Raw genomic sequence first — 27,368 nt, forward strand, 5'->3', positions numbered from 1 at the left:
ACAGTAAAATAAAGTAACATATGACATATTATACCCAAAAAAAAAGTGACTACAAGTAAATTGGTTGACCTAATTGGTTCACCGTTCTAGTCATATTTTATTACTATTTACCAAACCATGGCGAATAATCTGTGATAATGTGAATTTTTTTTAAAGTAATCAATTTTTACAATTTAAATCTGCTAAATTAATAAATATAAATGTACTTTTTTTTAACTCTCCCATTGCATATGAATTACAGTAATAGCCACAAGTGCTTTAACAAGTGTTTTGACCTCTGGCACTGATCTTGCATGTTATCAGTCCTGAGTTGAACTATGTTCACCCTGAACACACACATGAACACACAACGACAACACGTCTTCATTACTAGCCTATAAAGACAGTAGGTAGTGAATGCAGGAGAGGGGGAGGGAAAGAGAAAGAGAGAGAAAGAGAGAGAGAGAGAGAGAGAGAGAGAGAGAGAGAGAGAGAGAGAGAGAGAGAGAGAGAGAGAGGGAGGGTGTGAGATAGTCAGAGGAGAGAGAGAGACAGAGAGAGAGAGGGAGGGAGGGAGGGAGAGAGGGAGAGAGGGAGGGAGGGGAAGGAGCGAGAGAGGCAGTGTAAGTAGAGTGCAGACAGAAGACAGACGCTAAAGGCTGTTGGACAGAAACAAACCGATCATGATTCAGAAACACACTGCAGTATAGAGAGTCAAACGACAGCAGGACTGTGACTGAAGGACCCTGTGTTTGAATCTGTGAGAGAGAGAGAGAGAGAGAGAGAGAGAGAGAGAGAGAGAGAGAGAGAGAGGAGAGAGAGAGAGAGAGAGAGAGAGAGAGAGAGACAGCCGCCTCTTGGACATCTCCCCGTCCGTGTGAGGTTGTGGCAGGCATGGCGTCGGAGCCGGGCTCCCAGTCCAGAGTGATGTTTCAGACCAAAGAGGACGAGCCACCCCAACGCAAACTGGGCAAACTAACGGTCAAATACAACCGCAAAGACCTCCAGAGGAGACTGGACATCGAGGAGTGGATCGACGGGCAGCTGCACCTGCTGTACGACTGCGAGGTAAGACAGACGAGCCGCATTACAGCACACAGAAGTTAATAATGCACCAAAATAAACAGCAAGACGGTGACTTAGAGCAGATGATTCTCTGAAAGGAGAAAAGCATTTCATGAGAAGTGTATGAGCTCATATTGAGATCTCTGACATTAGCAAATCTGAGATGTTTTTGAGATCTCTTCTGAAACTCACACATGGGGTCTAAGGAGAAACATCTGAGACTTCAGTAAATATCTCGATTTAATCTCATGGCTGTCTAGGAGGAATAATTGAGAGAAGTTTTCCTAGAAATCACACCATAGTATGTTTTTCCTGAACATTGTTATCATTTATAAAACTTTATTCCATGACGTGCAAATAAACATGAGTCAGTTTAAAGCTTCATAAACTACATGTGCATTTATTCATTTAGCAGATGCTTTAATCCAAAGCGACTTAAAAATGAGGAACATCACAAGTATGTTTTGCTTCACTGGATCTATATGAGCACCTGCATGAACCACTGTTTAAATCTGTGACATGATGTCGATTACCACAGACCATTATTTCGAATCCCTACTCAGTTTGTAAAAAACGGCAATGCATGTACAGTGGATGTCTACAGGGCAGAAGACTGTGATAAATGTATAAATATGACAAGACATATACAGAATATAAATATATATCCAAGCGAGAATCGAACCCGCGTCTCTTGCATTGGAAGCTAAAGACCGCGGTATCTAGCATCAGTATCTAGCCCGCCTCTTGAGTTCATGGGAAGTGAGGTTTACACACACAGCTCATGTCATGCCACCAAATGTAACCCCTCTGGTCCAGTGTTGTCATCAAGACCACCTAAATCGAGACCAAGTCGAGACCATGACAAGACTTAGACTTTGTGGGGTTGAGACCAAGACAAGACCAAGATCAGACCAGCACTCCTTAAATTCATCTAAAAGATCCAGATCCATATCTAATTTATTCATTTTCTAGAATTTATTCAACTGATTTGTTCAAAGCAGCTGATTTATTTTAATAATGAAACATTGCCGAATTAGCAAAGACACGTTTAAAGACACTGTTATAAAAAACTAAATCTCTAAAACCTAACCCTAACTCTAATTTTTTTGGCCGTTTATATTAATTTGGGCATTTTTGAGACAATGCTGCATTGCTTTTGAACCCACCCGCACAGTAACAAAAGAAATCATATTACAAAGAAGTTATTCATTGCATTTTAAGCAGTACGTTTTACATCAAATCACATGAATGATGTTAAATCAGACAATGCATCGGCAGTTTAGTGATATCCTTGCAATTGTTGTCTTGACTGGTCTTGAGAAAAAATCACGAGTCCTCTAAGTCCGCGACAGAGTAAAAATGTGGTCAAGTCCGAGACCAGAGCAAGACCCAAAAAATGGTCTTAAAACTGAACTCAAGACCAAGACCGGTCTCGAGTACTACAACACTACCGAGCAGGACTCAAACCAGCGTCTCTAGCAATGGAGACAAGCGCTAACAAGGACCACAATCTCTAGCACAGGGATAGGCAACATTGCAGAGTTTTGCTCAACTCTTACTAGCTTGCCTCCGTTACACTCTCCAACAAGACTGCAATCTCTAGTGTCAGTCTTTTGGATGTCTCTTGAGATCAGGGGAGTGAGGTTTACAGGGTTTACATGCACAGGTCTAACTAGCTTGCCTCCGCTACACTCTCCCCCCAAACCTCACTCTCATCCGGGTCACGGCACCAAATGTAACCCCTCCGGTCGTACTTGCCCTGCTCCAAGTGGGATTCAAACCACTGACTCCGGCAATGGGTGATGGACGTGCTAACAAATATGTTAACATGAAGTTTACATACATAGCTCTTACTAGCTTGTCTCCGTTACACTTTCCCCCCCAACCTCACTCCTATCAGGGTCACGGCACCAAATGTAACCCCTCCGGTTCTATGCGTCCTGCTCCAAGTGGGATTCGAACCAGCATTTCCGGCATGGGCCGAGGGTGCGCTACACAATTACGTGTAAACTTTCCTTTAGCGTCCAACTCTTACTAGCTTGCCTCCATTACACTCTTCCCCCTAAACCTCACTCCCATCCGGGTCACGGCACCAAATGTAACCCCTCTGGACCTACTCGCCCCGCTCCGAACGGGATTCATATAGTGTCTCCACTATAGGAGGTGGGTGCACTAACAAAGACACTAAAGTAAAGTTTACACACACCTCTCTTTGTAGCTTGGCCCCCTTAAACCTCACTCCCATCCGGGTCAAGGCACCAATGTAACCAGTTCTACTCGCCCGCTCCGAGTGGGATTTGAACCAGCATCTTCGGCATAGGAGGCGGATGCACTAACAAAGATGCTAAATGTAAGTTTACATGCACAGCTCTTTCTAGCTTGGCTCCATTACATTCTCCCCCCTAAAGCTCACTCGCATCCGGGTCACGGCACCAATGCAACCGGTCCTACTCGCCCCACTCTGAGTGGGATTCAAACCTGTGTTTTTGGAATAGGATGCGAGTACTCTAAAAAGGACGCTAAACAGTGTCTAGGGTCCTTTTAAAGCAACACTAGGTAACTTTTCAACCTTCATAATATATTTTCAAGACTCTTGTGATGATACATCGACTTACAATAGGTTGAATGACACGTCTGCCATTGCCTGACAGGGTCTGTATCGTTTTTAATCGTACTTTTAAACTTCGGGTTTCGGGTAGTAACCCGAGAACAAAAAGAACTACAAAATCCGACTGCTTTACGGCAAATACGTCACTTCCACCAACACCCACACTTCCTTAAATTCGGACGTGCAAGCCCAACTTTGTTCGTCGGATAATATAGTCATGTCCGAAGCAGCAGAGACAAATAAGATAGAAAAGGTTTTGTTGGAGGAAAGCAATAAGAGGAAATGAAAAAGTGATGGGATTAAAGGCAGGACGAGGATCAACATGTGACCAGCGTTTGCTCGTCGGCGTGAGCTGAAGAAGGCGTGCCCGACCGATGCTGTCCTGCTTGTTATGGTGATTACCGACCACTCAAACACTGAACTGAAGGATCATATAGATTCTGGAAAACGCTAACCAATAGACTACTATAATGACGCTGGCTTGTAAACGTGAGCATCGTGATTATTTGGCGTTTGAAAAAAATAAAACCCATGAAATGATATTCATATGACCTGCTGAAACATCTGCCACTGACTGTACCTGATGAAGACATTTCACACGCGCCACCAGAAGAACACCTGCATGTGAACTCCTCCTGCAGTGTTCAGGGGAACTGTTAGTGCTGCACCGACCCGCGGGACGCTTTTATGAAGTTATTTGGCCCGCCCCGCCCCCCGCACTGTATATATTTTTACAACCCGCCGCGCACCCGCGACCATTAAATAGACATACGGGGTCCGCGGGTTATGAGACGACCCGCGTATCACTAGTTCAGGGCTATCAGGGCTGTCATGTCTACAAATGCACGCGCGATGGCATCCCCTGTTGTAGGAGGACAGAGCTTACGACAGTAGCTGAGGACATTATTTTTTCCCAACTGTAGGGGGACCCCGAGTGCTGCTTTAAGACTACTATGTGACTAATAAGTGTAAGATTACTAAAAGCAGGTACTGTCTACATAGGGCAAACTTCAGGATCTAACATCCTAAACCAGGGGTGGGGACCGTTGATCCAGAAGGGCCACTCTCTTGCAGAGTTTAGCTCCAACCCTAATCAAACACATCTGAAGATATTCAAGGTCTTCAGGATTACTAAAGTTAAAGGCAGGTTTTTTTCAGGGTTGGAGCTAAACTCTGCAAGAGGGTGGCCCTTCTGGAGCAATGTTCCCCACCTCTGTCCTAAACATTATAAAGATGCAAAAAAATTATGAATTAGACACTTTACAGATCAAATAGCCATTTTTGCACAAAGCTTGTTGCATACACAGACCTTCCAAGCACATTACTGGCTGTTTTAACAAACTGAGGGGCAAAAGAAAATGACAGCACGTCAGACTCACAGATGGCGCTCATTCGCTGGTGATCACAAGTTACAAACATCTGGGATTGCGCAACATCTGCCCCGTTACATCAGAGAGTCTGTTTGCGCGGTGTGCATCCCGTGGTACCATGGAAACAGTGCTCCGGTTGGTTCAGCGGGATGCAGAGCAGCATGGATGAGATGAGATGAGTGTGATGATCGCACATAATGTGACACTGACATTTACTCAAGTGCGCTGTGGATGCGGTGATATTAGAGAAGGTCAAAACAAGTTGTTTTCTCCCAACATTCCCTCCCACATGTGCCGATTATAACTGACAGGTGTCAGGTGGCCTAATGCCGATCTCGGCACACACACGCAACAATCACCTTGCAATTATTTATCAAACCTGTGGCAGCTTTTGCATGCACCTTTATGGTTGTGGTTAGACTGTTAAAGCACGTTCTCACTAAGAATGATAACTATAATGATAACTACCACACCAAACGCATGATAACACTCAGTTTTTCTACTGCAGTTTTGTCGTCTGCTGTTAAATGCTCAAGTTTTTAAATCATGGTGGATTCTCATTGTCAATGTCAAAGTATCGTGCATCAGCTGAACATTTCTAATTAGATAATAAAGATTAATAGAGACTAATTTACACTCATGCATTTAGCAGATGCTTCTATCCAGAGTGAATTGCATTGCGTTTAATGTTCATGTTCATGCCTTCCCTGGGAATCGAATCCATAGTGTTTGAGCTACAGGAATAACTAGTCATTTATCAGCTCATTTATTCCTGTGACAAGCTTCCTGGAGTAATGGGGGTGTTTTACTCAATGCACTGGAGGGGTTTGAACCAACAGCCTACACACCCAACAGGATAATCTGCACCATGTGTTTTCGTGATATGTTATCTTGCATATGACAGCAGGCCGTATACTTGGGTAAAGCTTTCTTTCGTTGTACCAGAAAAGAGCATGATGCTAGAAAGAGAATGCATAAACTGAACAAAATGCATAGCTTGAATACAATGCAAGTTGCATCTGCTAAATGAATTACTAAATTTGCATTGCTTCAGTATCAAAAATGTAAGACTTCAGAGCCAGAAATGAGAGTTTTACAGGCATTTTACTAGGGATGCACCAATATGAAAAGTTTGGTCAGTACCAATAACTGAACTAAAATTTCAAAGCCGACAAATCTAAATCCAAGTTTTTATATCATTTTTGAGAGTCTGCTTACAAAACCAAAAGTCTTAGTATTAAAGCCATGCCCTAAACACACAATTATGATATTCTTATTATAATTTTTTGTAGCCGATATGACAGACTTGAGCCGCACATGTTGCTCTGAACTGAATATTTCAATCAATTCAAACCCATCATGATGAACAGTGTGCATCTGAAGTGTCTCAGCTGAAGGTAATAATACATTATTTATCAGCTTTAATATATTGGACAAATTTTCTTATAGGGCCAGTAACATAATTATTGGCCGATGCCGATATATCGTGCATTCTAACCTTTATGAGTATATTTCTTATGTAATCTCACTGTCTGTCTTGCAATTGCATCATATTCCTCAAATAAACCAATTAATTCAAAGACATTGATCAATATGAACAATTATGTCTGAAATTAAAACAAACAAACATTAAATACAGAAGTAGCTGTACATAAAGCACAAGATATTGGTCACTGTTAATATACCGTATACCGTATACCGTAGAACCGTAGAATAATATACCGTAGAACACATGTAAAATTTAAACAAAATATGCAGATTTTAATATGTATTCCTGTTTGAGGTTCCAGAGTTGTTGGAGAGTTTATCACATTCAGTGTTTTGTTATTCATCCACATCCACTGCATGTCAGTTCAATTCAACCTAACAGGGAACGTTCTGGCAAGGTTATCTTAATGTTACGAACAGTAATGTTGATAGAAAGTTTGTTCGTTTGCTGGTCTTTAAAGGTGCACTATTCAGTTGAGTCCCTACAATATCCCAAATGTTTCCAACTATTTGTAAATTGTGAGAAAATTGCTATTTTAACTAAGGACTGGGACGTGTCAGCATAGCGTTTGAGCAGTCTTCGAACTATATACCATGGCCCTTTGGGGGAGCCCACTTGTGTATGGGGGTGGGGTGGGAATGGGGGGTAACCACCATAGTCATTGACCTATATTTTTGATATTCTTGCACTGCACTGCTTCACTTCAGTACACAGATATGTTAGGATGCCAAAAAGTTTTAAAAGTTACATTTTTGTCTGGTTTGCCTCAGATCTAATGGCGCTCGTCAATGAGCTGAGCTGAGATGGCCAATCAAATCAAAGTAGGCGGGGTTTGCGTGCGTTCTCTTTTGGCTCGTTCACACAGTCGTCACACACAGACGAGCATGACAATCTATCGAATGCCATTCCGGAGACTCTTAATATACAATCATTGATGAACATCTTTGATTTTAATGAAGAAGAAAAAGGAAAAAAACACAAATTGATAAGTCAAAAAGCCACCCTCAATTAGCCTATAAACCAAGCATTCGGCTGTCTTTGAGTTCACATGAACAACGGTTAAAGTTACTCGTCAGGCGACAAAAGAATACCATAATTCCTCCATTCAACTAGGCTACTGCACATAATTGGGAATAACATGCCTTAACTTAACACTAATCGGCCACAAAGGCCTGGGGTACGCTTCCTTTGCTCTTACTAAATGTAATAAACGAGTGGAATTTGCACCACAGCGCCACCCCACCTTGATGGTCAGGACTAGAATAGCATATAGTTATTTTTATTGAAGTGAATTAGATCGCCATCAACCATGAATTATATTTATTGAGTAATTTTACACATAATAATCCACGATGGCACATTACACAAAACTGAAATTGCACCTCAAAATAGCTTAGTGTCAATATTTTTTGAGACCCCCCAAAATTTCACAAATCACATTTTCAGGGGAGCCCATGTCTTATTTAGGGGAGCCGAGCTCCCCCTAGCTCCCCCGTAGTTCACACCCTGGCGTTTGAGCGAGTCGCCTGTCAATCGCGTCATATCTGCGCTACCCTAGGTTTTATTCTGCAGAAGCGCTTTACTCTTAGCAGTGTGAACATGTCACAGCAGCGCCGAGCAAACGCACGGAGTAACGCCATAACATCATTTTAAACACACTTAAATGTATCTAATATGATAAACAGAGCTGCTTTACCTTATAATCATGACCGGAAAAAGCAGAAGTGTGGCGCCCGGTGACTGTGTCCCGTCCCGTCATAATAAAAGTCCCAGTATTTGCGAGCCGTGTGTGTGTGTGTAACAATCGCTCCAGCAGCCGTGCTCAGCTCCTCAACACTCGGTCCTGCTCTGCTTCACTACAGTAACGTTAATAACCAATCGCTCCAGCGGCCGTGCTCAGCTCCTCAACACTCGGTCCTGCTCTGCTTCACTACAGTAACGTTAATAACCAATCGCTCCAGCGGCCGTGCTCAGCTCCTCAACACTCGCTCCTGCTCTGCTTCACTACAGTAACGTTAATAACCAATCGCTCCAGCGGCCGCGCTCAGCTCCTCAACACTCGCTCCTGCTCTGCTTCACTACAGTAACGTTAATAACCAATCGCTCCAGCGGCCGTGCTCAGCTCCTCAACACTCGCTCCTGCTCTGCTTCACTACAGTAACGTTAATAACCAATCGCTCCAGCGGCCGTGCTCAGCTCCTCAACACTCGCTCCTGCTCTGCTTCACTACAGTAACGTTTATAACCAATCGCTCCAGCGGCCGTGCTCAGCTCCTCAACACTCGCTCCTGCTCTGCTTCCCTAAAGTAACGTTAATAACCAATCGCTCCAGCGGCCGTGCTCAGCTCCACAACACTCGGTCCTGCTCTGCTTCACTACAGTAACGTTAATAACCAATCGCTCCAGCGGCCGTGCTCAGCTCCTTAACACTCGCTCCTGCTCTGCTTCCCTAAAGTAACGTTAATAACCAATCGCTCCAGCGGCCGTGCTCAGCTCCACAACACTCGGTCCTGCTCTGCTTCACTACAGTAACGTTAATAACCAATCGCTCCAGCGGCCGTGCTCAGCTCCTCAACACTCGCTCCTGCTCTGCTTCACTACAGTAACGTTAATAACCAATCGCTCCAGCAGCCGTGCTCAGCTCCTCAACACTCGCTCCTGCTCTGCTTCACTACAGTAACGTTAATAACCAATCGCTCCAGCGGCCGTGCTCAGCTCCTCAACACTCGCTCCTGCTCTGCTTCACTACAGTAACGTTAATAACCGATCGCTCCAGCGGCCGTGCTCAGCTCCTCAACACTCGCTCCTGCTCTGCTTCCCTAAAGTAACGTTAATAACCGATCGCTCCAGCAGCCGTGCTCAGCTCCTTAACACTCGCTCCTGCTCTGCTTCCCTAAAGTAACGTTAATAACCAATCGCTCCAGCGGCCGTGCTCAGCTCCACAACACTCGGTCCTGCTCTGCTTCACTACAGTAACGTTAATAACCAATCGCTCCAGCGGCCGTGCTCAGCTCCTCAACACTCGGTCCTGCTCTGCTTCACTACAGTAACGTTAATAACCAATCGCTCCAGCGGCCGTGCTCAGCTCCTCAACACTCGGTCCTGCTCTGCTTCACTACAGTAACGTTAATAACCAATCGCTCCAGCGGCCGTGCTCAGCTCCTCAACACTCGGTCCTGCTCTGCTTCACTACAGTAACGTTAATAACCAATCGCTCCAGCAGCCGTGCTCAGCTCCTCAACACTCGGTCCTGCTCTGCTTCACTACAGTAACGTTAATAACCAATCGCTCCAGCGGCCGTGCTCAGCTCCTCAACACTCGGTCCTGCTCTGCTTCACTACAGTAACGTTAATAACCAATCGCTCCAGCGGCCGTGCTCAGCTCCTCAACACTCGGTCCTGCTCTGCTTCACTACAGTAACGTTAATAACCAATCGCTCCAGCGGCCGTGCTCAACTCCTCAACACTCGCTCCTGCTCTGCTTCACTACAGTAACGTTAATAACCAATCGCTCCAGCGGCCGTGCTCAGCTCCACAACACTCGCTCCTGCTCTGCTTCACTACAGTAACGTTAATAACCAATCGCTCCAGAGGCCGTGCTCAGCTCCTCAACACTCGGTCCTGCTCTGCTTCACTACAGTAACGTTAATAACCAATCGCTCCAGCAGCCGTGCTCAACTCCTCAACACTCGGTCCTGCTCTGCTTCACTACAGTAACGTTAATAACCAATCGCTCCAGCGGCCGTGCTCAGCTCCTCAACACTCGGTCCTGCTCTGCTTCACTACAGTAACGTTAATAACCAATCGCTCCAGCGGCCGTGCTCAGCTCCTCAACACTCGGTCCTGCTCTGCTTCACTACAGTAACGTTAATAACCAATCGCTCCAGCGGCCGTGCTCAGCTCCTCAACACTCGCTCCTGCTCTGCTTCACACTACAGTAACGTTAATAACCAATCGCTCCAGCGGACGTGCTAAGCTCCACAACACTCGGTCCTGCTCTGCTTCACTACAGTAACGTTAATAACCAATCGCTCCAGCGGACGTGCTAAGCTCCACAACACTCGGTCCTGCTCTGCTTCACTACAGTAACGTTAATAACCAATCGCTCCAGCGGACGTGCTAAGCTCCACAACACTCGGTCCTGCTCTGCTTCACTACAGTAACGTTAATAACCAATCGCTCCAGCGGCCGTGCTCAGCTCCTCAACACTCGCTCCTGCTCTGCTTCACTACAGTAACGTTAATAACCAATCGCTCCAGCGGCCGTGCTCAGCTCCTCAACACTCGGTCCTGCTCTGCTTCACTACAGTAACGTTAATAACCAATCGCTCCAGCGGCCGTGCTCAGCTCCTCAACACTCGGTCCTGCTCTGCTTCACTACAGTAACGTTTATAACCAATCGCTCCAGCGGCCGTGCTCAGCTCCTCAACACTCGCTCCTGCTCTGCTTCCCTAAAGTAACGTTAATAACCAATCGCTCCAGCGGCCGTGCTCAGCTCCACAACACTCGGTCCTGCTCTGCTTCACTACAGTAACGTTAATAACCAATCACTCCAGAGGCCGTGCTCAGCTCCTCAACACTCGGTCCTGCTCTGCTTCACTACAGTAACGTTAATAACCAATCGCTCCAGCGGCCGTGCTCAGCTCCACAACACTCGGTCCTGCTCTGCTTCACTACAGTAACGTTAATAACCAATCACTCCAGAGGCCGTGCTCAGCTCCTCAACACTCGGTCCTGCTCTGCTTCACTACAGTAACGTTAATAACCAATCGCTCCAGCGGCCGTGCTCAGCTCCTCAACACTCGGTCCTGCTCTGCTTCACTACAGTAACGTTAATAACCGCATCCATGAATATGATTTCTGCCTGAGTCCTATTCTCCACCGGCTGTGAGGTGAAGACCTCATGTCCCAAGATGCTGCGCTCACACTTTGTGTCATCAAACTACGCATTTGTTTAGAATAGGCGTCCTCTAGTGGACGGAAAGTTGCATAGTGCACCTTTAATAATGTTCTCAAAACAGTAGCATAAAAAAAATCATATATCATTCAGTTTTTGTTTTACATTCTAACGTTTGTCTGTTTTTTAAATGTTGCTACTTGCTCAGAGAACATTTAAAACAATCCCATAATGTGTGATGAATGCTAAAACAGAAAGTTTTTCTTTAAAACATTGAATGTTCACAGAATAACGTCTTCATAACTTGATATGAAACATATCTGGGACATTCAACAACGCTCACCTCTGAAACACAGCGAGGTCACTAAACGTCACCATTCAGAACGAAAATAGATGAGAATAAATCAAATGTTAGATAACAGATTACAAGAACAGAGGAAATGATTTCAGCTCCCACATTATAAACACGCGGGTCGGTCCGGGTTAATGTCTGACCCTGTTACTGTTAAACTCAAGCGCTCAAGGACATGTGGGACATTCAAGCATTCAGCGGTGGAGATCTTTCAGCATGGTGTGTGTGTGTGTAAGAAAGTGTTGAGTGTGGTGGCAGATGTCCAGCATCTCTCACACAGACTGATTGCTGACAAACACACATGTACAGAAACACTGGCGTTAATCTTTATTTTCTAGGGGATTTAAATGGAGCAGGCTTTGAGGGGGAAACGTCTGCTGTGTCCTAAATACATGCTAAAGCAGCTCCATTTAAAGCTTTCATGTGTTCTGTGGCTCTTGTGCATCTCACTGATATAATCCATCAACACTGAAGATATAAAAGGCAAAGCGAATATGCACTGATTAACTATATCATCATCATACTGCCCCAGCTGATTAATCACATGAAAGATTTTTTAAGGTTTTCTGAAATGTTATGTTTAAATATGCAAATCTAATTAAACATGCACTAATTTGCATACTAGTCACATCAGCAAGAAAGTGTAAAAACAAATTCTTTCTCAATATACACTGATTAGGCATACCATTATGACCACCTTCCTAATATTGTGTTGGTCCCCCTTTTTCTGACCCGTCTCTGATGGACTCCTCTAGACCCCTGAAGGTCTGCTGTGGTATCTGGCACCAAGATGTTAGCAGCAGATCCTTTAAGTTGAGAGGTGGGGCCTCCATGGATCGGACTTGTTTGTTCAGCACATCCCACAGATGCTCGATTGGATTGAGATCTGGGGAATCTGGAGGCCGAGTCAACGCCTCAGACTCGTTGTTGAGCTCCTCAAACCATTCCTGAAGCATTTGTGCTTTGTGTCAGGAGCATTATCCTGCTGGAAGAGCCACAGCCATCAGAATACCGTTTCCATGAAAGGCTGAACATGGTCTCAGCAATGCTTAGGTAGGTGGAGCGTGTCAAAGTAACATCCACATGGATGGAGGACCCAAGGTTTCCCAGCAGAACATTGCCCAAAGCATCACACTGCCTCCGCCGGCTCGCCTTCTTCCCATAGTGCATCCTGGGGCCATGTGTTCCCCAGGTAAGCCACACACACACACACACACACACACACCCGGCCATCCACGTGATGTAAAAGAACACGTGATTCCTCAGACCAGGCCACCTTCTTCCATTGCTCCGTGGTCCAGTTCTGATGCTCACGTGCCACTGTTGGTGCTTTCGGCGGGGTCAGAGGTCACCCTGACTGGTCAGCGGCTATGCCGCCCCATACGCAACAAACTGAGCTGCTCTGTGTATTCTGACAGCTTTCTATCAGAACCAGCATTAACTTCTGGAGCAGTTTGAGCTCCAGTAGCTCGTCTGTTTGATCGGACCACACGGGCCAGCCTTCGCTCCCCACGTGCATCAATGAGCCTTGGCCGCCCATGACCCTGTGGCCGGTTCTCCACTGTTCCTTCCTTGGAGCACTTTTGATAGATACTGACCACTGCAGACCGGGAACAGCCCACAAGAGCTGCAGTTCTGGAGATGCTCTGACCCAGTCGTCTAGCCGTCACAATCTGGCCCTTGTCAAACTCACTCAAATCCTTACGCTTGCCCATTTCTCCTGCTTCACACACATCAACTCTGAGGACAAAATGTTCACTTGCTGCCTAATATATCCCACCCGCTAACAGGAGCCGTGATGAAGAGATCATCAGTGTTATTCACTTCACATGTTCACTGATCAGTGTATTTTATCAGTGTAATCTTTCTTGTAGTTGCAAAGCTTAATCATTAAACAACAATTTGATATTGCAAAAAAAAGATGTTTGTCAATGGTACGAACAAACTCTATGCCACTACATCTGATTAAGTGCTATATTCAATTTGGTCTATTTTGCAATATATACACAGATATTATTTTAAAAGTTTTTTTTTGTTGTTGCAAATATTCAAGTAAAATTCTCCTCACCGAGGACAAGAACATTTTTTATAAAAAATCTACTTTTGATAATGTTGATAGTTTTAAGACTGTCATGCAAACCTCCAGTCTGGCCAACCAAATGTTATTTTCCTGATCAGGCTAACCTCACATTTTAATATCTATTTGAAATAAAATCATACAAATATTGCAAACCATGCCAATGTACACATAGACTTAATGTACTCTTTGACACTAGGTCATTGGAGATAAAATATAGAAAAATTAAGAGGACATTTACCATAATGTGTTCATCTACCGCAGAAGAAAACGACACCACATGATGCTGGTCAGATGGTTTTGGGATAAACAATTCAGTTCAGTTTCAGTTTGTCTCACGGTTCTCATATTTTGTGATAGAAGTGACATTTGGACAGAAATGTAATAATTTGTTACAGGAGAATCCATTAAAACAATCAATGGGATGTGTTTGACACCCAATGGATATCTTTGGTACTGCGCCTAAATAAAATCTCATGGGAACTTTAATTTTTGTGATAAGTTCAAAGCTACACTGTGTAACTTTTTTTGTTTATTCTTAGCTAAAAACACTTAGGTCTTTCAAAAATATATGTGCTCATTAATGTATATTTACTTCTTTCAAGTAATAAAGTATTCTCGTAAGTTTATAATATGCCATTGAAAATACATACGGGTGAGGGGTTCGAATGCCGGTCGCCATGTTGCTCCTCCATCTTGAAAGTACAGTAGCCAAAGAGGGACATACCCGTAAATTCAAGCTTCGCCTTTCGCATTTTAACACTCGATGGCACCGTGTCGAATGTGAAGAGGGGGATTGCCATGTTAATCTTGGACTAAATCGGCCACTGTACGAGTTAAAACGAAATCAGAATTGAGAGGAACAGAAACTAATATACACTGGATGGTCATAAACCTTTACACCGCTAGATGGAGGAAAATATCACACAGTGTAGCTTTAAAATTTGGAACACAACTTGGTTAGACACATGGCTTTATAATATTATAGTATTTTTTGTTGTTGTTTTAAAATACATATTTTATATAACAGTAGGCCTATGTTTAATTTACAGTAAATTTAAACTTCCATAACTTTTTCATACCTACATTTTTTGAAGTGCTTTCACTTCAGTAATAATCTGCTGAGTGTCTTTTTTAGGTCTATATTCTAAAGCATGCTTGAATTACAACATTTACGTTTGGAGGATAGTGCATTTCCACGTCTATTCTCAAAACGGTGGGCGACAGTAAAGGGGTTAAAATACTTGCCCAAAATTGTTAGAAAACATATATCATCAATGGACATTAAATGTACCCTAAATTATAGAATGACCCATTCCAGAGCAGAAATATGAACATTGGATAAGCCAGGATCACAATTCATTCTCTTTTTATCACTCTAAAAATCAGAAAACACCATCAACAGACAGAAATGAAATACACTGTCACTATGTTTTATGAATATGAACAAACCATTAGAATATAGATATGAATAAAACTATCAAGTAAAGCTGCTGAAGTGGAGATTTCTGACTAATAATCACCGCCCGTATTAAAATTTAAAGTGCAATAAAATAAAAACTATTTTGGATGAGTTCCCCCCCAACCCCTTAGTCTGATCAACACATACTGGAAATTTTGAATGGTGCATGAAAAACAATGTTCTTGCCTACTTATGCATTAATACATGTATAGTGGATCCTCATAGTGTATTTGCAGATCCTACTGTACTCAGTGAGCTGGGAGTGGCGGTGCGTTTGTCTACGTTTAGGCGATGCTGACTGATGAATATTTCATGGCCCGGCGGAAGAGTTTCAATCTGCAGGTTCTCTGACACTTCCGTGTGGAAGCCTGTAAGACTCCGCCCACTTTGTCAACCGCTTCATTATTCATGAGCATCTCTAATTTATGCGTGACCTCACTGGAGCCTGCAGTCACTCTGCCTTACCTTTTCAAATCACAAGTTTTTGTCTCTTATTAACATGATATATGAGTATGAGTTCAGAGAAACTATTTCAAAGGACGTATGGGTGGTGTGTGGGTGGGGGTGGGGGGGGGGGCTTTCTAGGTTAAAAGACACATGGCTTCATGTCTCTCACACAACACTCAACTTTTACACTTAAAGTCATTTGTGTTTGTACAAGGCTGTGTGAACTTCATTCATTTTCAGAACACAAAAGGAGAAATTTCAAAGTTGCGTGGACTTATTTTATGAAGCTTGAAGAAGGGCTCCATTATATGGACACACACAACATGATTTCTTCTTATTATGTTCTGAGAATAATAATAAAATTAACTAGATGAGTAAAGTTTGATAACAAACTTTGATGTTGGTTTGACAAAGCATTGTCTGAAAGTTTAAAATAACGTTGATCAGCTTGAAGTTTGAAGCTTTTACTCAAAGTCAAAAAATAAATAAATTACTAGCATGAATTAGCATGTTGGTAACGTTTTAACATGTTTGTTAGCATGTTGCCAGCAAGTTTTAGCACGCTGCTAGCATTAATGATCATTTTGTTAACGTGATTTAACATTTTGCTAGCATGTTTTTGCATTCTGATATGACATTAATTAGTTTAACTTTGAGTTTTTTGACAAAAAGTAGCAATACTCATGTTTTAGCATTTTTAGAAACATTTTGCTGACATGAATTAGCATTTGGTTGCTAGCATGAATTAACATGTCAGCAACAAATTGTTAGCATGGATTCACGTGTTTGCTACCATGTTTTAGCACATTGCTAGCATAAATGAGTATGCATGTTGAACATGTTTTAGCATGAATTTGTATGTTTTTCTAGCTTGTTTTATTATGCTGTTAACATTATATAACATGGCATGTTTTGGTCATGTTTTAACATTTTGTTAACACGATTTAACATGTAGCTAGCATTTTTAGTGTGTGCTGCCAGCATTAATTAGTTTGAGTCTATTTGACAACAAATAGCAATACAAATACGTTCGTTAACATGTTTAAACATGCTGCTAGCATACATTAGCATGCATGTTGTTTGCATGAATTAACATGTTTTGCTAGCATGTTTTAGCAAATCTATTATCATGAATTAGTTTTTGTGCTAACATGAATTAGCATGTTGCTAGCATGTTTTAGTGTGCTGCTACTATGAATTTGTTTGCGTTTATTTGACCACAAGTAGCATTACAAATACAATCTGCTAAAATGCTTTAAGATGTTGTTAACATGAATTAACAAGTTTTGCCAGCATGTTTAACACGCAATACAAATGTGTTTGTTGACATGTTTTATCATTTTGTTAGCATTAATTAGCATGTTATTAGCATTGTTTAACATGGTTAATCAGGGTAAAACAAAAACACGTTTTGGGCGATAAGGGTTAATAATATTGACTGTTTATTAAAGGTGCAGTGTGATGATTATAGCGGCATCTAGAGGTGAGCTTGTGAATTGCAATCACACGCTGCTCACCCCTCCCTTTTGAAGCACATAGAGACGCTACGGTGGCCCACAGGACAAATATGTCGTTGTCTGAGAAAGCAGAGTGTGACTAGCACTCTGTAGAGAAGTTTATCCCTTTAGGGCTACCGTAAAAATATGGCGGCGCAAAATGGCGACTTCACTGTAAGGGGACCCGCGGTGTGTGTAGATGGAAATGGCTCATTCTAAGGTAATAAAAACATGACGGATTATTCTATACACTCACCTAAAGGATCATTAGGAAAACCATACTAATACTTAGCCTAGAAATCTAGACGCACCCTAGCGGCAGCAAATTTAATTTGTCCGCAAGTCTCAATTCCTATCTGAGCTGTATTCCTCAGAATCTGGACGGCCCAATCACATCGTGTAGGTAGGCGAGGTAGGCTAAAGAGTCGGCGGGCGGGGCCATAATGACGACGGCCGAGATGCGTTTGCGTGCTTCTAGTAACACAGTCTTCTAGTAAACACAGAAACTGGCGAACTGCGGCGGTCTTTCGAATCAGCTCTGCCCGCGCCTCCGGAAGACTTGGAGTTAAGCTTTTCTCTGAGAAAAGAACAAAGAGCGGCACTGAAGTCATTCTTAAAAAGGGAAGATGTGTTCAGAGTTTAGCCGACCGGATACGGCGAATGTTTAATCAGTCAGCGAGGAGCGAGCTCCCCTTCACCGTCGTTGCTCCGGTTGGTGTACCGCTATCCTATCGCGTGCAGAGGGAGTTTGAAAGACAACCGTTTATCCCGCCCCTCGGACTGAGCCCTGTCTATGGTGAGTTTCCAGACCAAACATCTTGATGTGGGTCTGGCTTGTCAGGCTAACTAATACTGTGTTTGACCCCCTTTCGCCTTCAGAACTGCCTTAATTCTACGTGGCATTGATTCAACAAGGTGCTGAAAGCATTCTTTAGAAATGTTGGCCCATATTGATAGGAGAGCATCTTGCAGTTGATGGAGATTTGTGGGATGCACATCCAGGGCACGAAGCTCCCGTTCCACCACATCTCAAAGATGCTCTATTGGGGTGAGATCTGGTGACTGTGGCGGCCATTTTAGTACAGTCAACTCATTGTCATGTTCAAGAAACCAATTTGAAATTATTGGAGCTTTGTGACATGGTGCATTATCCTGCTGGAAGTAGCCATCAGAGGATGGGGACATGGTGGTCATAAAGGGATGGACATGGTCAGAAACAATGCTCAGGTAGGCCGTGACATTTAAACGATGCCCAATTGGCACTAAGGGGCCTAAAGTGTGCCAAGAAAACATCCCCCACACCATTACACCACCACCACCAGCCTGCACAGTGGTAACAAGGCATGATGGATCCATGTTCTCATTCTGTTTACTCCAAATTCTGACTCTACCATCTGAATGTCTCAGCAGAAATCGAGACTCATCAGACCAGGCAACATTTTTCCAGTCTTCAACTGTCCAATTTTGGTGAGCTCATGCAAATTGTAGCCTCTTTTTCTCCTAATTGTAGTGGAGATGAGCGGTACCCGGTGGGGTCTTCTGCTGTTGTAGCCCATCCGCCTCAAGGTTGTGTGTGTTGTGGCTTCACAAATGCTTTGCTGCATACCTCGTTTGTAACAAGTGGTTATTTCAGTCAAAGTTGCTCTTCTATCAGCTTGAATCAGTCGGCCCATTCTCCTCTGACCTCGAGCATCAACAAGGCATTTTCTCCCACAGGACTGCTGCATACTGGATGCTCTTCCCTTTTCACACCATTCTTTGTAAACCCTAGAAATGGTTGTGTGTGAAAATCACAGTAACTGAGCAGATTGTGAAATACTCAGACCGGCCCCTCTGACACGAACAACGATGCCGCGCTTAAATCGCCTTTCTTTCCCAGTCTGACATTCAGTTTGGAGTTCAGGAGATTGTCTTGAGCAGGAACACACCCCTAAATGCACTGAAGCAAATGCCTGCAAATTATTGGCTGATTAGATAATTGCATTAATGAGAAATTGAACAGGTGTTCCTACTAATCCTTTAGGTGATTGTAAGGTCTTTATACTATTGCGTTTCTGTCAATAGCTCCTCATAAATCCTACACACTGCAGCTTTAAATGTTGTTAATTTTGAACAAACCCGTCTTTAAGCTAAAGTTGGCGGAACTGATGTGTTGTTTTGTATGGATGGTCTTGTGTTTGCACTCATATCCTCCACAGTCACAGATCCAGCAGCGCTTCTGGATAATATTTCCACATTATGTGAAGATGTTTTTTGTGTCCCGGCAGGAAACCTGGGAAGGAAGATCAGATTAGTAACGGATCCACATTAGGGAATAAGAGCCGCCCGACATCCCGCGAAATCTCATTCAGACAAAACACAACACACCCACATGCTAGCGCTAGCAGAGCTAAAGAGATCAGGAGCTGTATTATATTAATTAATTTTAGAAATATTAATTCATGCATTCATATTTAGAGCATATTTAGGGAGCTTTTAGTTTAAATTTAAGTTTAAATGTGTGCTTTTGTCATGCTTATATATATATATATATATATATATATATATATATATATATATATATATATATATATATATATATATATATATATATATATATATATATATATATATATATATATATATATATATTGCTTTATTTGTTCAGATTTAGTCCAACTTATTTTTTTTTAAGTTTTAAAGCAAAATCTTTATTTTATTTCAGATTTATTAATGTATTCATTAATGCATTCATATTTTAAATGTTTATTAGTTGTGCTTTTGACATTATTATAACATTTTTAAAACACTCATATTTTTTTCTTGAATTAATCAGTTGTAAACTATTATTAGTTGTAAAGTATTTATTTTAGATTTATAATAATTTTAGATTATTTTAGATTTATAATAATTATTTATATTATATTAATTAATTTCAGAAATATTAATTCATGCATTCATATTTCAAATTACCTTTTAGTTTAAATTTGTGCTAAATGTTTATTTACATTTTAGTGTTAATCATTTTAATATTTCAACTTATTTTCATTTTATTAGCCTACTTGTCAATGCAATATTTCGCATTTTCATAAAACACTTTTTTTAGCGTTTTTTTCATCTAATATGTATATATTTTCTCAGCGTTACTTTAATTATTTTAGGGTTTTAGATTTAGTTAACACTGACTTCAGGGCATTCATGAATGTCTGTTCTTCATCATATTGCCAATATAAACATCATGATATTCCATAGTTCTGTTTGAATAAATGACAGGTATGACGTCAAGGCTGTAAAGGTTTCCTAATAGAAACATCAGCTCGTTAGAAACTGCCCCGCGGGGTAATTAGTAATTAGTGTCCTGCAAACGCTGCAGTTCCTCTAAAGTTCTCATCTCGGAGCTCCTGTAATATTCATGTGTGCAGCGATTAATCGTGCGGTTGGTAAGCGGCGTCACTCTGGGGGTCGTCATTGCTCTTCTCTCTCTCATTCCTGAGGCTTTTAGGAGCGGATGCCATTAGAGACTCCAGCAGACACTCTGAGCTACATCTGAAAGATCAGTCTCATGCATGATACATGACAAACACTAAGAGGAAGAAGCTAAAGCATAATAAATCACATTTAAATATCTGGAAGACTGTAGATTATCCACACACTCTTAAGATCCTGACGTGACAACCCAGTGTTTGGGTAGTTTTTTTGTTACTCAGATCCTGGGTCAGACGTAACAACCCAGCGTTTGGGTAGTTTTTGTGTTACTCAGATCCTGGGTCAGACGTAACAACCCAGTGTTTGGGTAGTTTTTGTGTTACTCAGATCCTGGGTCAGACGTAACAACCCAGTGTTTGGGTAGTTTTTGTGTTACCCAGATCCTGGGTCAGACGTAACAACCCAGTGTTTGGGTAGTTTTTGTGTTACTCAGATCCTGGGTCAGAAGTAACAACCCAGTGTTTGGGTAGTTTTTGTGTTACACAGATCCTGGGTCAGACGTAACAACCCAGTGTTTGGGTAGTTTTTGTGTTCCTCAGATCCTGGGTCAGATGTAACAACCCAGTGTTTGGGTAGTTTTTGTGTTACTCAGATCCTGGGTCAGACGTAACAACCCAGTGTTTGGGTAGTTTTTGTGTTACTCAGATCCTGGGTCAGAAGTAACAACCCAGCGTTTGGGTAGTTTTTGTGTTACTCAGATCCTGGGTCAGACGTAACAACCCAGTGTTTGGGTAGTTTTTGTGTTACTCAGATCCTGGGTCAGACGTAACAACCCAGTGTTTGGGTAGTTTTTGTGTTACTCAGATCCTGGGTCAGAAATAACAACCCAGTGTTTGGGTAGTTTTTGTGTTCCTCAGATCCTAGGTCAGACGTAACAACCCAGTGTTTGGGTAGTTTTTGTGTTACACAGATCCTGGGTCAGACGTAACAACCCAGTGTTTGGGTAGTTTTTGTGTTCCTCAGATCCTGGGTCAGATGTAACAACCCAGTGTTTGGGTAGTTTTTGTGTTACTCAGATCCTGGGTCAGACGTAACAACCCAGTGTTTGGGTAGTTTTTGTGTTACTCAGATCCCGGGTCAGACGTAACAACCCAGTGTTTGGGTAGTTTTTGTGCTACACAGATCCCGGGTCAGACGTAACAACCCAGTGTTTGGGTAGTTTTTGTGCTACACAGATCCCGGGTCAGACGTAATGACTTAGATTATTTTTTTTACTTCTAATATTTTTTAAATGAGCTTGTGTTCTGTCCTATATTTACCCAGCCATTGGGTTGTTTTTAACCCTGTGTTTGTATAATCTCACCGTAAGCTTTAATAGAATCCGATGCCCATGAGAGCCTCATAATCAGATTTTCTTATAGTGTGACTCTCACAGGGTTGGCTGCATTTCCAGCATCATTTATTAGTTGGACACATTAAAACTGGGCTCAGATCAGAAGGGGATGTTTATGACTTCCGCAGCATCTCTGGACAAGCAACTTTCATAATTAATAACAGATTTGTTTTGCAATTTAAAAAAGCGGGTAAATGCAATAATGAGCGTAATGGACTGCTTGTGTGTGTGCAGGAGGAGGAGATCCCGGAGCTGGAGATCGACATCGATGAACTTCTGGAGCTGACAGATGAAGAGCAGAGATCCCGACTGCATGTGCGTCACTTTCACTTCATCTGCTTCAAAATAAACCTTCTTTATTCACATCCAACGAATCTTTCCATTCCACGAAGTGAAAAAGGGATATTTACATTGTTTAAAGGGGTGGTTGCATGCGTTTTGACTTGTTTAACTGTAGTTAGTGTGTAATGTCTCTGCTTAAGCATAAACAGTATCTGCAAAGTTACAGCGCTGAATGTTCAATGCAAACGGAGATATTAGGCGTTTCTCAATGTCAAGGAAGGATCCTCGGAAGCCAGAATTCCAAGGATGCTACGTTATCGACATCCGACGAAGGACTGTTCCAATGTCGAGGATCCTCAGAATTTCAACCAAGGACTGAGTCCTTCGTTCGAAAAATATGTCATATACAGGAAAGGATGCACATGAGTAGCCTTCGCGCTCTTCGCGTTCTCAAATCACCCACAATCCTATGCGCGCAGCTTTGCTATCTTCAGACGTTCCCGGAGTCGGAGCGTGAATGGGGCAAATATGCTTGTATCGGGGTTTGTAGATGGGAAGGAAAGAGACGGGAACCGGCGAACGTTCAACAACTTTATAATAAAATAATAAACAAAACGAAAGTAACGCGGGCGACTGCCCGCACACACATAATAAAACATAAACAGTCCTCTCTCGTCTTCCACGCTCCTCCAATTATACTCCCGTCACTCCCGTGAGCCGAGACCGGTGTGGTGGCGATCAGCTGCCGCTCATTATCACTCCACCGGCCCGCTCTCACGGTCCCTCACCTCGCTGCTTGCCACAATGCTTTTATTTAAGTTACCAAACATTTGTTATAACCGTAGTCAATATAAGTAAAGTTTAATGTTTAAATGCCGGTACAAATTACTACTGTATTGATATAAAAAAATAATAATACAAATAACGTTACACATAACATTATTGATGGCCAACGGACCTTTTCACTGACATAATGACGCAATGACGTGCACTTGCTAGCCTGTTCCATTTACGTGTTCTCCGAATGCTAAAGAGAAGCCTCGCCTAGCCTCTGAAGGAAGTGACTTGGAAGGATCAGTCCTTCCAAGGAAGCATCCTTGACATTGAGAAACACCTATTGTCTTTTAAAGTTATGGCAGTTTATTGCCTACAAAAATGGCCGATTTGGACTACAACGAGCTTCTTGTCGAGGTTGGTGACATCATAAACCCTTGCTAGTCTCTGCAGATGTGAGTTCTGCCCGTAACGGGAAGGGGCGTGGCGTTTCCATGACAACCTGTGCTTGGCACTTCAGCCAATAAAATTACAGGAAACTACATTTGGCCATCTAACCGATCTAAGACCATTGCGTTTTTCGGAGGAATGAGATTCATAGAAGCAGGAAGCAAACAAGCTGTTCAAAGGACAGTGGAGACAGCGGTGTGGAATAAAGGGAGAATAGAAGAAAAATACGGTGTATTAAAGGTGCCCTAGAATTATTTGAAACAACATGTTTAATTGTTCTCTGATATCTACATAGAGGGTTTGTGGCTTATTTAAGGGAAAAAAAATGTCCAGATACAGTTTTACAGGTCCATTTACAACCCTATAAATTGTCCCTAGGATGTAATGCTCTGTTTTTGCCTTATTTGGAAGAGTCATGAATATTAATGTTGAGCTCTGCTCTGATTGGCTCTGATCACAGCAGTTCAGTGAAGCGGCTCACGAGTCCTGACCCTAATAGTTTCTCTTTTTTTATTGAAAATAAATACCTTTCCGATCTGATATGTGATGGGGAAAGGGAGTAGAGCGAGTGTGGCAAAAGGCGGATTCGAACCTCTGATCGATATGCGTCAAAACTTGATGCCGCGTGTCTCTAACCACTACTCTATAGCCACCGTGAATAATACGGTGATTTCTGTCATTTTGGCTGGTCCAATCAATCGTTTAGTAAACGGCACTTTTTCTGTCTGGATACGGAGAATAAAAAACATGCAACTTGTTCATTATCATTATCTGTGAAACTGTTGATGTCTATGGCAGTTAAATGAATATAGCCTTTTTATTAGACTATTGGTATTGACTGGTTTGAGGTCTTTTTTGGTACAGGAAAGGGATATGGCCTCAAACGCACCATAATGCAGGAAATCACATCTATGAAATCATTTTTTTTCTGAGGGGGGAACCCCCAGACCCCTCCGCAAAACAATTTCCCCACCTATCATTATTTGTCTTAGCCGCTACTGACCCACCCACTGTTTATTTGCTTCCGACGAGCATGCGTTAAACACAACAAAACCTGAAAAAAAACCACAGAACCGCCGCTTTAAGATGTTCTTTGGGGAAAGGAAAAGGTTCTTCTTTGATATCCTCGCTGTGAAACCTTCTGGAAGCTTTAGCTTTAAGTTGGTTGCAGAAGACAAATATAATGCATGTTTCTGCTGTTCTGTGTTTTAACAGGAGCTTTTGCAAGAATGTGGAAAGCCAAAGGAGGTAAGAGCGACTTTACAAACAGCACCAACACTTCCAGTTATTAACCAGTTGTTCATGCTTTACAATAAGTCGTCAGCTTTATTTCTGTGGCAGCTTCACAGTAAGAAACAACGGAATAACATTATTAATGTTGCATTTACAAATATTTAAAGACGATAGTGACTATTCAGCTCAATTCAGTTTTGGGTAAATGAGAATTATGACATACTAAGTCATAAGAGAAAAAAGCAGAAATTATGACCTCTGACAAATACTATGACTATGTCATAACTGAGACTTTTTTTGTCTCATAATTAAACTTTATGTCATAAATATGACTTAGTATATAGTAAATATGATCTCATAATAGTGACTTTTATCTAATAATTTACATTTTTATGTCATTTATGATTTAGTATATCATAATTTGGACTTTTAATCTCATTAATATGTAAGATAATATAAAGTAAAAATATATATTTTAAATATATATTAATTAAAAAATATATAATTAATATATAATTTATTTAAAAAATAAATAAATAGATACAATAAAAACAAAGAAAAGCAAAATAAAATAAAATAACAGCAAAACAATTAAGATAAAAAATAAGATATTACATTTACAAAATTACATATAAAGCAAAATACAATAATAAATTAAATAAGATAATATTAAATAATAAAAAAGTAAAACAATAAAATAAAAGCAAAATAAGATCAAAGACAATAAAATAAATTAAATACCATAAAATAATCAAATAAAGCTAAATAATTCAGATAAAAAAAGAAGATAAAAGTAAATGCTACAAAAAAACATGACTAAAGGTGCAGTTTATGACTGTCCTAGTGTGTGTGTGTGTGTGTGTGTGTGTGTGTGTGTGTGTGTGTGTGTGTCAGTACAGAATGTGTTTGGGCTGAAGGACAAACACTGGTCAGTCAGATGATCAGATCTACATTTTTATGTCATAGTCATGTCATAATTTTGACTTAGTACACATACTTTCCACTTTTTTAAATCATAGTTATAACTTGCTATGCCATAATTTAGACTTTTCATCTTATTAATATGACTTGGTATGCCATCATTTTGAGTTGGCAATTCATTTATTGGTCATTTGGTCCTAATCTCGATTGTTCATAATTATCATTATTATTTTCTGGGTGGAAATGGCCTTTAGTTGGCGATTTCGTGATGTTCAATATGTTTTATCAGCAGAGATGGTTTGAACTGCTATCCGCTCTGATTTGAACTCCACAGGACTTCATCAACGGGCTGCTGTATCGGATGAAGGGACTCCGTAAGATGTCAGGATCTCTGAAGAAATAGTGTTAGGTCAAAGTCTGGATTTTTCCTGATGAGGTGAACCGCCCATGGCCCCGCCTCCACCCCTTCAGCCCCGCCTCCTCCCTGACAGCCCCGCCCCCAAACCGCTCAGTATGTGTAGAGCGTTGAGTGTCTGTCTGTGGATGTTTCTACAGTAGGACTGTAATAATTCACTGCACACACAGCTCAATGACGGAAGCTTCCATAAACTGTGTTTTTGACCACTAATATTTCTGTACAGTTTCTCCAAGCACATGTAGAGTTGCATTGCAGATTGCATATCATTACTCAAAAAGGTTTTCTTTTTTTTTTGTGACACGTACATTTTGTTCTCTATTTATATATATTTTGTTCTGACAAGTGTTGTATGTAACAATAAACTATTTTAAGATTTTAGAATAAGAGCATACGTTCAGTTCTTGATATTAAATTAAGAATCCGGGATATCTGATTTCAGTTCTTCACTTTAAAAGACACAAGTGTGGAATATTCTGGGTTCAAATGTACAAAATGAAGAAAATATGCATGCTAATTAACTTACAATGAAGGTTTATGGGGGTCTGTCAACATTACTACATATAAACGATCAATTAAAATATGCTTTCAAACACATTATTACATGGCTCTGTGAAATACTCAATTCTGATTGGTCAATCGCGCATTCCAGTGGTATGTTATTTCCAGATAACATCCGCTCATCCGGGTACTACGAGTTATCTTGACCGGTACTACTTCTGTGCTTAACGCTGGCGCCATCGTGGCTTAAACAGCCGTGGGTTACAATGGAAGACTTCAAGGCAGGTTTCCTTTATAACGTTTTTAAGATAGATATTTTTCTTACACAAACGCATCGATTGGAATCAGAAGGCTCTATTAACCCATCGGAGCCGTGTGGAGCGCGTTATTTGACGGACAGCTGCATTTTTTACGGACTTCAAACACAACTACAACTACTGCTGGGATTTACGTTAGCCTGGACTTTTTAAATATAACTCTGATTGTATTTGTCTGACAGAAGAATGTCATAAACACCTATAATGACCTGAGGGTGAGTAAATCATAGGCTTGGTTTCATTTTTGGCTGAACTAACCCTTTCAGCATTCATTCTCAACATTTAGCAGCAATAGATAAAGGCTTAAAGCAGGTTGGAACTGTTTCTCTTCGCGGAAGCTTTGCATAAGAGCTAATCAAATATTTAATCTCAAGACAATATTTTGTGTGTAATAATTATTTATTTGAGACTAGTAGCCGTGTAATAAGCGGGATAATG

At 41.5% G+C, this 27,368-nt stretch overlaps 1 protein-coding gene across 1 annotated transcript; it reads left to right on the plus strand.

Moving 5' to 3' along the window:
• The first annotated feature begins 588 nt into the window (after positions 1 to 588).
• Positions 589 to 26,878, plus strand: ppp1r14d (protein phosphatase 1 regulatory inhibitor subunit 14D). Its single transcript, XM_067454895.1, has 4 exons — positions 589 to 1,047; positions 22,272 to 22,352; positions 24,759 to 24,791; positions 26,032 to 26,878. Exons 1-4 carry the CDS (start codon positions 874 to 876, stop codon positions 26,098 to 26,100), a joined length of 357 nt encoding a protein of 118 aa, XP_067310996.1. The 5' UTR covers positions 589 to 873; the 3' UTR covers positions 26,101 to 26,878.
• The last annotated feature ends 490 nt before the right edge of the window (positions 26,879 to 27,368 follow it).

Source organism: Pseudorasbora parva, chromosome 10 (genome assembly GCF_024679245.1).
Source record: "Pseudorasbora parva isolate DD20220531a chromosome 10, ASM2467924v1, whole genome shotgun sequence".
In the NCBI taxonomy this organism is placed as follows: domain Eukaryota; kingdom Metazoa; phylum Chordata; class Actinopteri; order Cypriniformes; family Gobionidae; genus Pseudorasbora; species Pseudorasbora parva.

What these genes read in the sequence shown, in the direction of transcription:
- ppp1r14d (XM_067454895.1), top strand. Translation starts at nt 874, where the DNA reads ATGGCGTCGGAGCCGGGCTCCCAGTCCAGAGTGATGTTTCAGACCAAA. An exon ending in AGCAGAGATCCCGACTGCAT is followed by an intron (nt 22,353 to 24,758) that starts GTGCGTCACTTT and finishes GTGTTTTAACAG; the next exon opens with GAGCTTTTGCAAGAATGTGG. An exon ending in AATGTGGAAAGCCAAAGGAG is followed by an intron (nt 24,792 to 26,031) that starts GTAAGAGCGACT and finishes TGAACTCCACAG; the next exon opens with GACTTCATCAACGGGCTGCT.